At 39.8% G+C, this 12,207-nt stretch overlaps 1 protein-coding gene across 2 annotated transcripts in view; it reads left to right on the top strand.

The window, feature by feature from the left end:
- Window positions 1–8,512, top strand: part of snx16 (sorting nexin 16) — a 73,098-nt gene extending 64,586 nt beyond the window's left edge. For both annotated transcript variants that reach the window (XM_070876122.1, XM_070876131.1), the window contains exons 7-8: window positions 3,070–3,186; window positions 6,465–8,512. In XM_070876122.1, coding sequence (XP_070732223.1) covers window positions 3,070–3,186; window positions 6,465–6,570 — 223 coding nt within the window. In that variant the 3' untranslated portion in view covers window positions 6,571–8,512. The remainder of the gene's footprint in view (window positions 1–3,069; window positions 3,187–6,464) is intronic.
- The last annotated feature ends 3,695 nt before the right edge of the window (window positions 8,513–12,207 follow it).

Below are 12,207 nucleotides of genomic sequence, written 5' to 3'. Positions count from 1 at the left end.
CTTCCTTAAATACTCTGGGATGCAGACTATCAGGCCCCAGGGATTTATTGGCCTTCAATCCCATCAATTTCCCTAACACAATTTCCCGCCTAATAAGGATTTCCTTCAGTTCCTCCTTCTCACTAGAACCTCGGTCCCCTAGTATTTCTGAAAGGTTATTTGTGTCTTTCCCCGTGAATACAGAACCAAAGTATTTGTTCAACTGGTCTGCCATTTCTTTGTTCCCCATTATAAATTCACCTGAATCTGACTGCAAGGGACCTACGTTTGTCTTTACTAATCCTTTTCTCTTCACATATCTATAGAAGCTTTTGCAGTCAGTTTTTATGTTCCCAGCAAGTTTCCCCTCGTACTCTATTTTCCCCCTCCTAATTAAACCCTTTGTCCTCCTCTGCTGAATTATAAAATTCTCCCAGTCCTCAGGTTTGCTGCTTTTTATATGCCTCTTCCTTGGATTTAACACTATCCTTAATTTCCCTTGTTAACCACGGTTGAGCCACCTTCCCTGTTTTATTTTTACTCCAGACAGGGATGTACAATTGTTGAAGTTCATCCATGTAATCTTTAAATGTTTGCCATTGCCGTCAACCCTTGTAAGTATCATTCGCCAGTCATCTGCATCTTCCTCCTCATCATCAACCACTATCACCCCAGGTGGGTCTTCTACTACCAGCTGCTGCTGCCTCATGATGGCTAGTTCATGCAGCACACAACAGTGAACTGACCGACAATCTCAGCAGAGTATTGCAAGTAGCTTCCGGAATGGTCCAGTCATCGGAAACACTGTTTCAAGATGCCAATGGTCCTCTCTATTATGCTGCACGTCGTAATGTGACCCCTGTTGTATTCCCGGTCAGTTTCCGTCCGGGTTATGCGTTTGGGCATCATGAGCCAGGTGGCGAGGCCATACTCTTTTGTCTCCCAGCAGCCAGATCTGCCCTTCTGGCTTGTTGCTGAAACATGGCAGATATAGCGCACTCGCGTAGGATTATCGTATCATGATTGCTCCCAGGGTATCTCGCATCAACTAACATGATGTGGTGCGTGTTGTCACACACGAGCTACACATTAATGGAGTGGAAGCCTTTTCTGTTCCTGTGCATTTTTGGAATCCTCCAAAGGTGCTTTCAAGGCGATGTGGGTACAATCAATGCAGCCCCGTCCCTTTGGGAAGCCAGCAATCCTGGAGAAGCCCACAGCCCTGTCACGCATTGCCTGGGTGGTCATGGGGAACTTTATGTAGTCATTCCTCCGGGCATATAGTGCAGCAGTCACGTGCCGAATGCGCAGATATGTGTTGCATGTTGAGAAATGGCACATACATCCACAGTTGTGGCCTGGAATGATCGAGTTGCATAGAATGAAAGTGCAGCTGTGACCTTCACTTCAACTGACAAAGAAGTCCTCCTGACGCTTCTAGGTTGCACGTCTGCTTTTACTTCTTTGCGGAAATGCAGCCTTCTCACAATCTACATCACTCAGGTACAGGTATGAACGCCTGTCTCGATATACGCGACGTGGATAAGGCCTCCTGCCCATCATCCTACGTGCTCTTAGGTTCCTCATGCGATGATGTTGAATTAATCTTCCCCTATGCAGCACCATCATGCACAAGGTATGGCATTGTCAATATTGTCCCCATAATTAAATTGTACCTTTGCAACAACCTCAAAATTGCAGGACAAGGAGTTAAAGCTTCTCTTCTCTCTCTCCCCAAGGTCAACGCCCTAGTATGGACCACAACCTGGTCTGCACATGCGCAATAGGCTTGCTTAGAACAGGAAGCTAAGCATTCAAATGAGGACATTTGGGGCAACTAAGTCTAATGCAATTCTTTAATTTTAGATTTCATTTTCAAAGTACATCATCTCACCAGGCTCGAGGGTTAGCTGGCAGTATCGCTCCCTCGTCCGAATACGGGCTCGGCAAACACCCACCTCCCCCACCCACCGGCTGCTTTTGAAGTTGCTGCATAGCGTAAGGCTTCTCATGCTTTCAGTTCTGCTTCCACCACCCCCAGCCCCCCGGGCTTCTTTTGAAGCCAAGCCTCTGTGTCCGGGCGAGGGAGCGATTCTGCCGGCTGAAGCTCCGACCCTGGAGCCCAGTGAGGAGGTGTTGGTGGTGGCATGGCACTTTGAAAAAAATATAAAATTAAAGAATTGAATTAGACTTCCATTTTCTCAGTTTTAAGTTTGAAAAAATTAAGCTTCATGATGCATATTTAATGTCTTCTTGACTCCCTCCAAAACTTCGCATAAAAACAATGTTGTCTTTCTACGCCGATTTTTTAATGTGCACTGTTTTTTCTTAAATGCCCAGGTGATTTTTTGAGAGTGGTCACGTATGCTGTCCTAGGAGAAATGTAAGTTGGCCAAACTTGCATAAATCTGAAAAACTGGCACAGACATCAGGTTCCGCCCCCATGACGCAAAAAAAAACTAATCTAAAAAAATCGTAACTAACTGAGTTACGCTGGTGCACAAACTTTGGGGAAACTTGGAGATTTTAATTTTAGCCAAAAGAACGGTGCGGATAACGGGAAAATTGAGCCCTATGATAGACTTGTCTACTGCAGTGCTGGATTATGGAGTCGTCCAAATTTCACAAATGAACGATGCTGGTCTGTGTGTAAAGAATTGTAGATTTGTCTAATTATGTTTGTCTAGTGTAAACTTTATTTTTAAAAACTCAAATGTGTGTGATGTTTCTGCCTCTTGGTTGTCTTTTCCTGCCTAGCTTTGGCTATTCTACTCTGGACATTGTATGTTGGGCAGATTGTTCAACTATAAGTGTCACCATAACCAAACCTGTCCTCACGTAGCATCGTCACAACAGGGCAAACTGCCCCATTGACAACAATTTAAAGACTCTCTTCTATTGTGAGAGTTTGAAGATTGTCATTACTTGTTGCATCACATTTCAAATCTGGGTACATCTTGTTTTTCTGCTTTTCTTGACGCTAAAATTGTTAGAGCCACAAAATGCAGTGAGAATATGTGCCTGCAGTAAAGCTAGTAAGTTGTCTAATTTTTGTATCAAAACTTTGTTTTGTATTCTTGATTCTTGTAGAGAAATGTCCTCAGAATTGGAGAAAACACGCAGACCCTCTGGGCAGGAGAGTGAATGTAGTGGAGAAGTTGAGTCTTCTGCAGTAGAGGCTGACCAAGCTATAATAGAAGATAACAGGTAGATCTGAAGCCACATAGTCTAAGACACTGACTTAGTCATGGAGAAAAATGCTCAAATTCTGAAGATTATAATAAATGCATCTCTAATTTCTATATCTATTTTGTTAAAACTGATGAAAACTAGGTCTGGAAATTTGTCCAGCTTCAATTACTTAATTTTATCCATTACAATTTTTCTATTTATACAAATGCCCGTTAGTCTCTCTCTTCACTAATTTTTAATTTTCTGTGCACTTCTAATGTCATGTCTACTTTTTCCACTGTGAAGACTGAAGCACATTATTAATTTAACAATGTTGCCATGCCCCTTATCTTCTCTTAGTTATATCAGATTTTTAAGGGATTCACTTTCTTTACCATATCTTTGTTGATCTACTTTGCTATTACTATTAATACCATCTGCAAGTTTTTGTTCATATTCTCTACTGGTTCTCATAATTTTCTTGGTGCCTTTGTTTCTTTCTCTAATCCACCCAGTCCTCATTCATGGCTGCTTCCTTCACTGTTCCCTTTATTTGCATTCTCTCTCTGTTTAATACTGGTACCAGACACTCTTGTAAACCATAGTTGCATCAGGATGGAAGTACCTCATTTGCCTTTCAGGGATATACGTCTTGTTTTGTAATCCTTTTGAACAGATTGCACAATTAATCAACTAATAATTTCTCCCGTGTTTAAATCCAAAATCTTGGTTTGTGACATTCCTTTATCACTTCTTCAAGCCCAAATGGAATTTACTATCATATTATGGTCACTATTGATGCTTTTCAATACTAGATTGCCTATTTTTTTTCTGTTTTCTTGCCCATAACTAAATCAAACCCATAACTAAATAAAGTATCATCTGCTCCTTTGGGCTGAAGCATGATAATTTAGTCAATTATTTTAAATCATAGAAACATAGAAAATAGGGGCAGGAGTAAGCCATTTGGCCCTTCGAGCCTGCACCACCATTCAATAAGATCATGGCTGATCATTCCCTCAGTACCCCTTTCCTGCTTTCTCTCCATACCCCTTGATCCCCTTAACCGTAAGGGCCAAATATAACTCCCTCTTGAATATATCCAATGAACTGGCATAAACAACTCTCTGCAGCAGGGAATTCCACAGGTTAACAACTCTGAGTGAAAAAGTTTCTCCTCATCTCAGTCCTAAATGGCCTGCCCCTTATCCTAAGACTGTGTCCCCTGGTTCTGGACTTCTCCAACATCGGGAACAATCTACCCGCATCTAACCTGACCCATCCCGTCAAAATCTTGTATGTTTCTATGAGATCCCCTCTCATCCTTTTAAACTCCAATGTATAAAGGCCCAGTTGATCCAGTCTCTCCTTATATGTCACTCCAGCCATCCCAGGAATCAGTCTAGTGAACATTCGCTGCACTCCCTCAGTAGCAAGAACGTCGTTCCTCAGATTAGGAGACCAAAACTGAACACAATATTCCAGGTGAGGCCTCACCAAGGCTCTGCACAACTGAAGTGCGACCTCCCTGCTCCTACACTCAAATCCCCTAGCTATGAAGGCCAATATACCATTTGCCGCCTTCACCGCCTGCTGTACCTGTATGCCAACTTTCAATGACTGATGAACCATGACACCCATGCACCTCCCCTTTTCCTAATCTGCCACCATTCAGATAATCTGTCTTCACGTTTTTGCCCCCAAGTGGATAACCTTACATTTATCCACATTATACTGCATCTGCCATGCATTTGCCCACTCACCTAACCTAACCTATCCAAGTCACCCTGCAGCCTCTTAGCGTCCCCCTCACAGCTCACACCGCCACCCAGTTTAGTGTCATCTGCAAACTTGGAGATATTACACTCAATTCCTTCATCCAAATCATTAATGTATATTGTAAAGAGCTGGGGTTCCAGCACTGAGCCCTGCGGCACCCCACTAGTCACTGCCTGCCATTCTGAAAAGGATTCGTTTATCCCGACTCTCTGCTTCCTGTCTGCCAACCAGTTCTCTATCCACGTCAGTATATTACTCCCAATACCATGTGCTTTGATTTTGCACACCAGTCTCTTGTGTGGGACCTTGTCAAAAGCCTTTTGAAAGTCCAAATACACCACATCCACTGGTTCTCCCTTGTCCACTCTACTAGTTACATCCTCAAAAAATTCCAGAAGATTTCTCTAGCATGATTTCCCTTTCATAAATCCATGCTGACTTGGACCGATCCTGTCACTGCTTTCCAAATGTGCTGCTATTTCATCCTTAATAATTGATTCCAACATTTTCCCCACCACTGCTGTCAGGCTAATTACCCGCTTTCTCTCTCCCTCCCTTATTAAAAAGTGGTGTTACATTAGCTACCCTCTAGTCCATAGGAACTGATCCAGAGTCGATAGACTGTTGGAAAACGATCACCAACTATTTCTAGGGCCACTTCCTTAAGTACTCTGGGTGCAGACTATTGGGGATTTATCGGCCTTCAATCCCATCAATTTCCCCTAACACAATTTCCCGTCTAATAAGGATACCCTTCAGTTCCTCCTTCTCACCAGACCCTCGGTCCCCTAGTACTTCTGGAAGGTTATTTGTGTCTTCCTTCGTGAATACAGAACCAAAATATAAATCCTGCAATAAAGCTAACTTTTTCCCACCTAATATGTAGATTGAAACCGCCCATTATTAACACATTTTGTTTCTTACAGGCCTCCCTGATGTATGTGTGTGTGTATCTTGAACCATTTTCTAATGTGCATAAGCTCACAGCCCACACGTCAATTAATTTAACATAAATTAGCAATATTAATCAAAGACCATAAATGTCGTTGGTAATAGAGGGAGAAAAAAAATCTCTTGTACGGTAGGGAAGTTGCTTTTCTGTTATAATTTCCTACATTACAACAGTGAGTACACTTCAAAAGTATGTAATTAGCTGTAAAACACATTGGGATCTCCTGAAATTATGAAAGGTGCTATATCGATACCAATTCCGTTTTTCTTTCTCAAATGTATTTTTCGGGAAAGCCCTTTAGGGAATTCTGCCCCTGGAATTTAAAAAAGTAGTTCCTGATGTAAGACTAGGAATAGGCTTTTGAAGTGTGGCCTAAGGCAGTAGTTGAAAAGATAGTGCTGGAGGCTATAAAAAGGTTCATAGCCTGTACAAATGGGGAGCAGAACAGTAGTGAATCTTGCTGCTCTAATCCGCACTCCTTTACATGGCCCTTCACTGCTCCAATCAATTAGCCCATTAAAAAAAATTATTTTGCTTATTTATGTTGTTGATCTCAATTTATTTTACTTTAATACTATTTCAGTTCTGGAATGGAGTCTGATAAGGAACAATCTGGAGCCTGCTGGAATAGCCCTATAACTGAAACATTTTCACCTGTGGAAGAAGCTCAAGCTGCAGAAGAAGACTAATAGAACACCCAACATTAGAATTTGTCAATGCTGATAGTTATTCTTGGTGGTAATATTATATTGCAGCAACAGCTGTAGCTGGAATACAGCTAAAGGCTATGACTCTTTGATTTCTAGAATTGTATTTGTTTTGGGGATTTATCATTCCTGAAGTAGCCAAGGAAATTGTCCTTTCTATAAATATGCCAATATATTTTTGCTTGATGCAACAAAGTAGATTTTATTAGTAAATTGGCTTTACTAGGCTATCTGAATTGTGCAGATTTGTGCATCTAAATATAGGTCCAAATTATTTCTTTGCAAATAAATTGGGGTATTGATTCTATGCTGGAGCCATTCAATTTTATTTGTACAATAATTTGGTTTTCTGTAAGCTGCATTCAATCTCCTAGAAGTATATACAGGAATAGTTTGGCTAAAATACATTACAGGTAGATTCATACATGATATATTGTCATTTCAGTAATCCAAGCCATAGTTTAAACTGAATTGTCTGAATGTTCCACATGATGATGTTTGCTTTTGAATGCCATTGGACCTTCAAGCCTACTCCGCCATCCAATAAGATCATGGCTGAACTTCTACCTCAATTCCGCCTTTCCGCACTATCCCTATATCACTTGGTTCCCTTGGTATCCAAAAATCTATCGATCTCTTCTGGAATATACTCAACGACTGAGCATCCACAGCACTCTGGGGTAGAGAATTCCAAAGATTCACAACCCTTTGCGTGAAGAAATTTCTCCTCGCCTCCTAAATGGCTGATCCCTTGTTCTGAGACTGTGACCCCTAGTTCTAGACTTCCCAGCCAGGGGGAACATCTTCCCAGTATCTACCCTATGAAGTCCCTTAAGAATTTTACACATTTCAATGAGGTCAACTCTCATTCTTCTAAACTCTAGGAGATATAGGCCTAGTCTACTTAATCTCGCGAAAACAAAACTACTGGGTTTGAATGGGCATCAATATGGCTCAAGTTAAAGTGCTTGAACCTTGTTTAAGCAGCATAAATTGTGTTTTAGCTAATGGGCATAAGTGCAGCACTTGATCTCGTTTAGTTTTGTTACCTAAATTTGTCTGTTAAACAGATTTTTGTTTAGATCAGAAGAAAATACATTAATTTTGTCAGTTTTTCAAATTGACTTAAGTCATAATCTCTCAATGCAGTTTTTGCTGACTTTGACTGTAGTGTAGGGCACAGTAGCTTACAATTTATTACTAAGTTGTAACTAGAAAATAACGCAAACTGTTCACTTTAAGTCATGTGGTGCACTTTATGCGTTTGAATTTCTTGCCAAGTTTCATTGGCAAAAGATGTTTTGTTTTTTGAGATATTTGCACGATGCCTTTTTATCTGTTACAATCAAATTAGCTGGTTCTGCTTCATTAATGTTGGTTCATCAAAGTTGCACGTCTTGGTTGCTCTAAGTGCCTTGTTTTTCTAGATTTGCGGAAGATGTAACCACATTTGTGAATTGTTTTTGCTTCACCCATATCTTTGTTACTGAGAGTCTGTGGCAAATTTTGGGCTGTTATGAAGCCAAGATATAGGATTTTTTTGAGTATTTATACCAGAACTGCCTGATTTCATATTAGAAATCTTTTAATTTATGCTAGTAATTTAGATTGAGTTCTATAGCCCCTAAAGACAAGAAACTTTAACAGGAATTAAGATGCTTCAAACTTCTGCTGAAAATCTTGCATCAAATATTTTGTCATGTGTTGATGTACATTATTTGTGTGATGTGCCAAATTTATGGAGATTTTGTGCATGACTTAAATTATAGCATATTAGCATGGGGCTACTCCACCACATTCAGAACTTGTGGGTAGAAACAAATACAACTTTCTGAAAGGGGAAATTTATTGGTTTTAATTTGCATGTTTGCATTGGTGGAAAAGAATGCTGCTTTTTTAAAATAAAGTTTTTTTTTCTATTTGACATTCAGTACTGTGATCTTTTTGACATTTCAAAATCCATATATTCGGATGCCCAAAGTAGCAACTGATTTGTTTATTTGTGCATTTTCTTCAAAAACTATTCCTCCACTTCCCTTTCTACTTTGTGGCACGTAAAACGGGCTTCCAGGTCGGGGCTGTGCTGTTCTAGGCGCGGCCCAAAACTTGGGGCCCCTAGAAACCATCTTCAAATGACAGGGTTCAGACCAGTTGCCATTATAGATGATCACTTAACCTGAATCCACTCTTCTGCTAGCATAAACTATTCTAGTAACTCAGCTTAAAACTAGGCTATACATCCTCTAGAAAGAAATGTGAAGCATTTGTTGGCAGTCATCCTCTTAAATGCCAAATGTAAAGTTGTAAATTACTGCTGGAAATGTTGTCTATAAATCTGTGGTTGCCTTAAGGCTGCCAATTCCTTTATGGTAAACAAGGAGCCAGTCCCCCACATTTGCAGATGCTAGTACATTATCTCTTCAATCTGACTTTCCACTGCAAAAATACATTTTGCACCACTTCATTTAGAGAATGCTGCTGGAATCATCTAGTGTTCTTAAGTCATTGGGTTTGAAATTCACAATGGGCTATTTTCAGATGCATAACTGATAGTGTGCTTCCAGCACGCACCAGAATCTAGAGGCCTGAGGCTGGTCAGAAATTGGGCTTTAAAGGAATTGTCAGTCTTAAGTAAATGGCAGATTTGTAGAGTGCATTTTCATCAGTAATTTACAGCTCTAGAAATTGGTATGTTTTATCCATTTACAGGTGTAAAATGGATGCAGAGATATACCAATTTTCTTCTCCAACATCTTCACTGTTCTTGTACCTTCTCCCTACACTTCCCAAGACCACATACCCGGTAATCAGATCTCCTGTAATGCAGAGCACAGAATAAATAGCATTCAATTGAAAGTAAAAGGGCATTGAGATCTCTGATGGGAACAACAGTTAGGAGTAATGCAAATGGACTAGCGAGCAACTCAAAAGTGGGGGGAAAAAGACATTTAAATCCATGTAGGAAAGTGACACACAATTAAGATGGATTCCATAGCAAAAGGCATGCCAGGAGTGTAAAACAAACATCAGAAAACCAAATAAATTTTGAAATTGAATATGGTAAGGAAAAGTGAAGGATAATTTATTTTAGTGTTTAGAAAAATGAGGTGTTGAGTAATGCCACTGAGGGTGTGGACACAGTCTGGAAAAAGTGCTACATAAGAGTTTTGCCTCAATTTTTATCAAAGAGGAGTTGGGTAACTTTTTTTGATCTGGAAAGGGAACGAGAGGGCGTTGCAGAGCTGAGTTGTGACACTAACATAAGAACATAAGAAATAGGAGCAGGAATAGGCCTCCTGGCTCCTCGAGCCTGCTCCGCCATTTAATAAGATCATGGCTGATCTGATCATGGACTCAGCTCCACTTCCCTGTCCACTCTCCATAAACCCTTTATTCCCTTATCACTCAAAAATCTGTCAATCTCTGCCTTAAATATGTTCAATGACCCAGCCTCCACAGCTCTCTGGGGCAGAGAATTCCCTCAGAGAAGAAATTCCTCCTCATCTCAGTTTTAAATGGGTGACCCCTTATTCTGAGACTCTGTTCCCTAGTTTAAGTTTCCCCCATGAGTACTCATTACTACCATTATGGTTGCGAACAGTTATGCAAATTTAAGGTAATTAAATCTTGGGCTGGCTAAGATGCATCTGAGGGTCCTTAAATCTTGGGCTGGATAAGGTGCATCCTTGGGGAACCAAGGGAGAAAAATGCAGGAACTCTGGCACAAATCTTCCAGAGATCACTGAATACTGAAGAGGTGCTTGGGGACTGGAGAAAAGCAAAAGCTGCTCCGCAGCAAAAGTAACCGAGGAAACTAAAGATTAATGAGTTTGATGTCCATTGTGGGTTAAGTTATGGAAATCCGTATTAAAAATAAGATCATGGAGCATCTCGATAGAAATAAAATCATTAAAGATAGCCAATATGAGTTCATGAAGGGGACGTCTTGCCAATCTAATTTACTGCATTTCTTTAAGGATATGACAAAGGAGTGTGATGTACTTGGATTTCAGAAAGTTCCTTTAGACGGGCTGGTACAGAAAACAGGAATCAGTGGAAATAATTTGCAATGGATATGTAATTGGTTGCCAATAGAACCCAGTGGGTGGTGGTACAGGAATTGTCATCGGCCTGGGAGAATATCAGTGGGGTCTCACGGGTCTGTTTTGGGACCTTTTTTTTGTTTAAAATTTTCATAAATGATTTGGAGCTAGGAGACACAAGCAGATTGACTAACTTTGCAGATGATGCAAAGCTAATTGAGATGTAGACTGGAAAATTCAACAGGATAAGGTATAGGATGATTTGAATATACTTGAATGTCCTGAGGTTGTGAAAGAGGCTATATAAATGCAATTCTTTCTTAATTTTGTTCAATTTCTAATACGTTTTTGGATGCTAATATTGGTAAGCATGACCAGAACTCAGCACTCAAACTGCAAAAGAATAATGGAATGACAGCAGTTCAACATTTTTGTTCCATCTACAATTACAATTTCTAATTGTTTTTGTTTAGTATGGCACGAGAATGGTGTCAAGTGCAAAGTTGCAGGAGGAGTTTGTTTTTTAACCTCCCTTGCTATACTTTGGAAATATGTGAAACAGCACACACGACTTGTGAAATCATTGGTGCTTTACATTTGGAAAACTTCTAACCATGAAAACACCCCGCTCTACCAATTTCACATGGCGAAGAATTCTACTGAACAGTTTTGCTGAAGTTCTCAAACTGCCAACAATAATGTTTTAGCATTACAAGGCCCACCTTTCTGTACTTGGTCTTTATTTTCAAGTAGCAGCTGATACTGCAGCATTTCCAAACATACTCTTGTTTTATGGCTATTATCATAACTTGTGTTTTAATTTATCCAAATAGTTTTCCTTGAAGACCTCCTCGCTCTTGAGTAATTTAGAATGGATACTAGAGTGACTATTTCCTTGTTTTGAGAGATATATTTCTGTTACTACTTTCTTGACATATGTTGAGCAATTGGGTACAGTCAAAGCAACTGTAATGAGGTTTAAAAAAAAATTAAATGTGAAAATTTGTATTTGCCAGCAGGCTTACTGGAACCTTTTCATGGTATAATCATGGCATACTTTGTTGAATCCATTGATAACTTTTTCTAGTATCCATGCAAACTATGAAAATGTTCTCGAAGATTCTCCAAGAAAATGCACAGCTCATATTTTCAGGGAACATTGAAGAATCATTTTTTTGTAATGCATTTGCCGTATGTCTCCAAGTTCAAAACTCAGGAGTGAGAGCAACAGCATAAGGAACAAAAAAAATTATACACAGGAGAGAAATAGCAATGTACCGGAAGGTCTGAGGAATTTGAGAACGGGCTAGTCCATGCACCAACAACAAAGGTTTTTAAAAGTGTATAGTTTGAAACAGTCAACCGTTGTACAGATAGGAAAAGTGGTAATTAATACTTGTATTTCCTTGGATTTAGAACTGCAAGAATCAAGAATAGATGTCATTTTTGATTTAAGTATCAATAAAAATTTGAGTTCAGCTGCACAAACCAAAAAACAGCTTTGAATTAGTTAATGCTAGTACCTTCTCAAAACATGTAAAATTGCTGTTTCAAATATTTTCTTCAAGAACTAATT

This window comes from Pristiophorus japonicus, chromosome 1, assembly GCF_044704955.1.
Source record: "Pristiophorus japonicus isolate sPriJap1 chromosome 1, sPriJap1.hap1, whole genome shotgun sequence".
Classification (NCBI taxonomy): Eukaryota; Metazoa; Chordata; class Chondrichthyes; family Pristiophoridae; genus Pristiophorus; species Pristiophorus japonicus.
This window is presented reverse-complemented; position numbering and strand designations above follow the sequence as displayed.